We start from the raw sequence: 5,000 nt of genomic DNA, 5'->3' as shown, positions 1-5,000 counted from the left end.
AGACCACACCTACGTCACCAGAGACCACACCCACTTCACCAGAGACCACACCCACGTCACCAGAGACCACACACACTTCACCAGAGACCACACCCACGTCACCAGAGACCACACCCACTTCCCCAGATACCACACCCACTCTCCCGCCCGCTATACCAGAGGCCACACCTACTCCCCCTCCCACATCACCAGAGACCACACCCACTCCCCCATCCACATCATCAGAGGCCACGCCCACTCCCCCACCCATATCACCAGAGACCACACCCACTCCCACGTCACCAGAGGCCACACCCCCTTCCCCACCCACTGCACCAGGCGTGCCCGTGGCCACACCCCCTCCCCTGTCCTCTGCACCAGGCGTGCCCGTGGCCACACCCCCTCCCCTGTCCTCTGCAGTAGCCCCCATGTCCCCACTCAGCACCCTGGTCACGGCTGCTGGACACGTCAGTGAGGCGCCGTCTACAGTCTGCACAATTTCAGTTCCTTTTTGTAAAGTTTGAGTTCCCGTCTGTAAAGTTTGAGTTCCCGTCTGTAAAGTTTGAGTTCCCGTCTGTAAAGTTCGAGTTCTTGTTTCTAAAGTTTGTAAAGTCTGTGATGTTTGAGTTCCTGTGTGTAAAGTTTGAGTTCCTGTGTGTAAAGTCTGTGATGTTTGAGTTCCTGTTTGTAAGGTGTGTAAGGTGTGTGATGTTTGTAAGGTGTGTAAGGTGTGTGATGTTTGAGTGCCTTTGGTTGCTGTGTGTGAGGTCTGACATCCAGGGCTAACAGCGCAAGTGTGGCGGCAGGTGTGTGTGTCAGTGCAGGTGTGTGTGTCTGAGTGTGTTAGGTGTGTGTGTGGCTGCTGTCGGACCCTTGCTGCCCTCAGTTCAGTCTGCAGCTGCTGGACCCTGGAGTCCAGGTGTGTGAGGGCCGCCTGAGAGCGCACCAGCACCGTGTGTGTGTGTTCCAGCTCAGCCTCCAGCAGTGTGTGTGTGTGTGCTGGGTGTGTGTGTGCTGTGTGTGTGTGTTTCAGCTCAGCCTCCAGCGGTGTGTGTGTGTGTGCTGGGTGTGTGTGTGCTGTGTGTGTGTGTTCCTGCTCAGCCTCCAGCGGTGTGTGTGTTGGAGCACAGTGCCCCCTGCTGGTCATGGCTACAGAGTGCACCTCTACATGCTCCACACAGACAGCACGCTGCTGCTGCTCAACCTTACACAACCTGACAACACACACACACACACACGCACACACACACACCACACACGCACGCACACACACAAAAAAAAAAACATGAAAAAGGGCACACAAACAGATATTATTGAATTACACACACACATATTGGGAAAAGATAAATAATGTGTGTGACAGGTCAGTGTGTGTGTGTGCAATGCATCTGTGTGTGTGTGTGTGTGTGTGTGTGTAACGTATCTGTGTGTTTGTTTGTGTGTGTGTGTGTGTGTGTGTGTGTGTGTGTGTGTGTGTGTGTGTGTAACATATCTGTGTGTTTGTTTGTTTGTGTGTGTGTGTGTGTGTGTGTGTGTGTGTGTGTGTGTGTGTGTGTGTGTGTGTGTATGCGTGCGTGCGTGACTTACAGGCTGATGAGTAGCTGTTTATTGATGTTTATGTAGCTTGGTGTTTCCTGTATCACCTCAGTATCAGCCATGCTCTCCATAGCATTCTATGCACACACAAACACACAGAATTAGAACTTTCAACATAAAATACCGTATGTGTGTGTGTGTGTGTGTGTGTGTGTGTGTGTGTGTGTGTGTGTGTGTGTGTGGTGTGTGCAGCGTATAAAAGTAAGATCGAAGAGAAATTCTCCCAAGGCAACTTCCAGGAGACCTTGCAGTAGTGTTGCGCGGGTTAAAGTTTTTTAACATCCGCACCCACCCGACCCGTCAGGAGAGTCGACCCGCACCCACCCGACCCTCAAAAATATGCGCTGATTAACAACCCGAACCCGACCCGACAAAAAAAAAAACAATGTGCATAGCCTAGGCTATCCTTTGTAGTTATTATTGAGGTAGAGACGATGCTTTCTTATTAAAGCGATGGTTCGGAGTAATTTCACCCCAGGGTCCTTTGCACCATGACCCCGAGCCAAACACCCTCCCAGAACCTGTTTTCCCTTGGTCCAACCCTGGTCAAGTAGCGCTGTCGGAAACGAATGAGTTTCTGCAGGCGTAATGGAACCAACTTTTATCTCGTAAATTACCCCACTAATAATGCCCTGAATGGTACCAAACTTCTACAGTATGTTCTTTACTCATAAAACGAGGCATTGAAAAGTTTGTAAGTACACCAGGAGTTTATTTAAACTAGATGTACCGCAGAGCGGTGCAAAATATGACCGCCGCCCAGTCCAGCAAGTCACGCTGAAAGGCATATATGATTCTAACTGTCTCACTGAATTGCATTATGCACACTCAATTCTCACTGGTATCTGCTAGACAACAAGTACCAAAACATGATTAGTTCATAGATTTCACATGTAATATACATTTTATACAACCCCACCCCCATCTTGCCTGTTCATAATTCTGAGAAATTGTTGAATTGTGTCCATGTGTGCGTGTACATGTTTATGTTTATGTGTGTGTGTGTGTGTTTGTGTGTGTGCGTGCATGTGCTTGTGTGTTTGCCTGTGTATGTGCCTGTGCATGCATGCATACATATGTCTACTGTGTGAGTATGTGTCATACGTATGATTACTGTGAATGTATGTGTGTGCGTGTGTATCTGTTTATGCACATGTGTGCATATGGAATGGGTTAACATGACCCCTGGAGGCAAACATACGCAAACAAATTGTCATCCTAGGCCTTACGGTTCTCAAGATATTCACAGAAAACTCTGTTGGTGTACGGTCACTAAATGTACACTTAAATGAATTTATTGTATGGCCCCCCATGAACGAAAGTCCACAAAACTTGGCATTCGGAGGGTGTCATAATGATACTACATTTTCAATTTCGTGCAGTTTTGACCATGTCAGCCAGAGATATTGTGATTAAAACACCTAATTTTTGGCTTTTTAATTTTTAACTAGGTGGCGCTATACATGAAATAAGTGGTAATGGGATGGGTTGACATGGCCCCTTAAGACCAACATACCAAAAAAAGGAGATATTCACAGAAAACTGTGTCCGGCCACCTACAGGCCAGTTGGTGTACAGTAACATAAATTAATTTATTGTATGGCTCCCCATGAACGGAATTCCACAAAACTTGGCGTGCATTCAGAGGGTGTCATAATGATCATACACTTCCAATTTTGTGCAGTTTTGATCATGTTAGGTCACAGATACCTTAAGATACCTTAAGATCAACATACAAAAAAAAGGTGGTCCTCCTAAACCCTACGGTTCTCGAGATATTCACAGAAGACTGTGTCTGCCCTACCCTCCTTTCGGGGGGTCCAGTCCAGCGGGGGGGCTACAGATCAAAGCAAAAAACGATGGTTCCATGCTATCCATGTGGGGGTACATGCCCACCAAGTTTCGTATACCCCGGTCTTTCAGTGTCCCGGGAATCCTTGACGGAAAATTGGCCATGCGAAAAAAAATAAAAAAAAAATCTGACTAAACCTATATCGCCTATACCGCTGCGCGGCGGTCATAATAACACTTGCCTGCGGGATGTTACTATCTGCTACTATACCGCTGCGTTGACGTTACTTCCGTGATTTGGGAAAAGCCCATAAAAGTCCTGGCAAGAAGCATGCATAAGGATGTAGATCCAGGAATGCACTAATATTTTGTTCGTAGTACCAGTTTGCATATTAGTTAACACTAAGTTGTAAACACTTCAGAAAAAAATATTAAAAACTGGATATACCAAAAAACGTTGATGTAATCGCTTCCTCCCAAATGCCTTGGATGTGTGCACATTATGTTAGTTTGGGATGTTTGAAGAGGACACAGATCAAGAAAGCTCCTGGTCCAGATCACATCTGCGGTTACACACTGAAATACTGTGCTGAGCAACTTGGAGGAGTTTTCCAGCAGATATTCCAGAGGTCTCTATCTACTGCCATTGTCCCACAGTCATGGAAACACTCCACAATCATTCCCATTCCCAAGAAGAGCAGCCTTAAAGTCCTGAATGACCTAAGACCCATAGCCCTCACCTGCCTTGTTATAAAGGCCTTTGAGAGGATTGTGAAAGCTCACATTATCAGTGCCACAGCTTCAAGGATGGATCCTCTTAAGTTTGCATATTGTGCTAAAAGAGGGGTGGATGATGCCAAACTCTACATATCGTGCTAAAAGAGGTGTGGATGATGCCAAACTCTACATATTGAATGGCATCCATGAACATCTAGAACAGTGGTTCTCAACCTTTTTTCAGTGATGTACCCCCTGTGAAATATTTTGAACACCATTCAACCTCACGTGTGTAAGGTCAGGATTTTGGATACCTAAATATCTCACTTTGACAAAAGCCTTTGTAATCGACAGCACCCTCATTTAGTGAACTAGAAAGTCTGTGGTTTCAGGTTTGGCCTCTGGTCTTGCCACCCTGCTGAGGGCCTAACTCAGGCCTGGCCTGTCGTGGACCACAGGAAAATACCTGAACTCGGCAAGCATAACGCAACACTCAGACCATAATAAGTTCTATCTCGTTCCTAAGCAACACAAACGGTTTGCCTAAACTGACAATTGAATACGCTTGTGTTGCGCTTTGAAAGTTGAACCAAGTTCAGCACTTAGCTTGTTCAACATTCGCGCTACGCCAGCACTGCCACCGTTCCGCTGCAGAACCATAGAGAACAATAGCAAACCAATAGCAAACCATGTGATCCCCGCCTAAGTATATTTGGAGAAATTATAATCTGCTCGTATTTGATATCATTTTTATGGTCTACATGTGAGAGATACAGTATTGTCAGTTGTAGAACAGTAAAGTGAGTTGTCTTTGGATATAAGATGTCCTAATGATTCGGGGGTTTCCAGATGAATAACATCTATATGGTAATCATGTTGAGTTGTCTTTGGATATAAGATGTCCTAATGATTCAGGG

The 5,000-nt window shown here is 46.1% G+C and overlaps 1 protein-coding gene across 1 annotated transcript in view; it reads right to left on the bottom strand.

Moving 5' to 3' along the window:
• Window positions 1–866: 866 nt before the first annotated feature.
• The window catches only part of LOC121694072 (protein KASH5-like), a 36,787-nt gene continuing 32,653 nt past the window's right edge, over window positions 867–5,000 (bottom strand). Inside the window, exons 15-17 of the mRNA XM_042073998.1 lie at window positions 1,567–1,652; window positions 1,058–1,193; window positions 867–887 (exon numbers count right to left, since the gene is read on the bottom strand). Of these exons, the coding sequence (XP_041929932.1) occupies window positions 867–887; window positions 1,058–1,193; window positions 1,567–1,652 (243 nt within the window). The remainder of the gene's footprint in view (window positions 888–1,057; window positions 1,194–1,566; window positions 1,653–5,000) is intronic.

Source organism: Alosa sapidissima, chromosome 20, assembly GCF_018492685.1.
Source record: "Alosa sapidissima isolate fAloSap1 chromosome 20, fAloSap1.pri, whole genome shotgun sequence".
Classification (NCBI taxonomy): domain Eukaryota; kingdom Metazoa; phylum Chordata; class Actinopteri; order Clupeiformes; family Clupeidae; genus Alosa; species Alosa sapidissima.
Note: the sequence above shows the minus strand (reverse complement) of the source record. Positions and strands in the feature narration are given on the sequence as shown.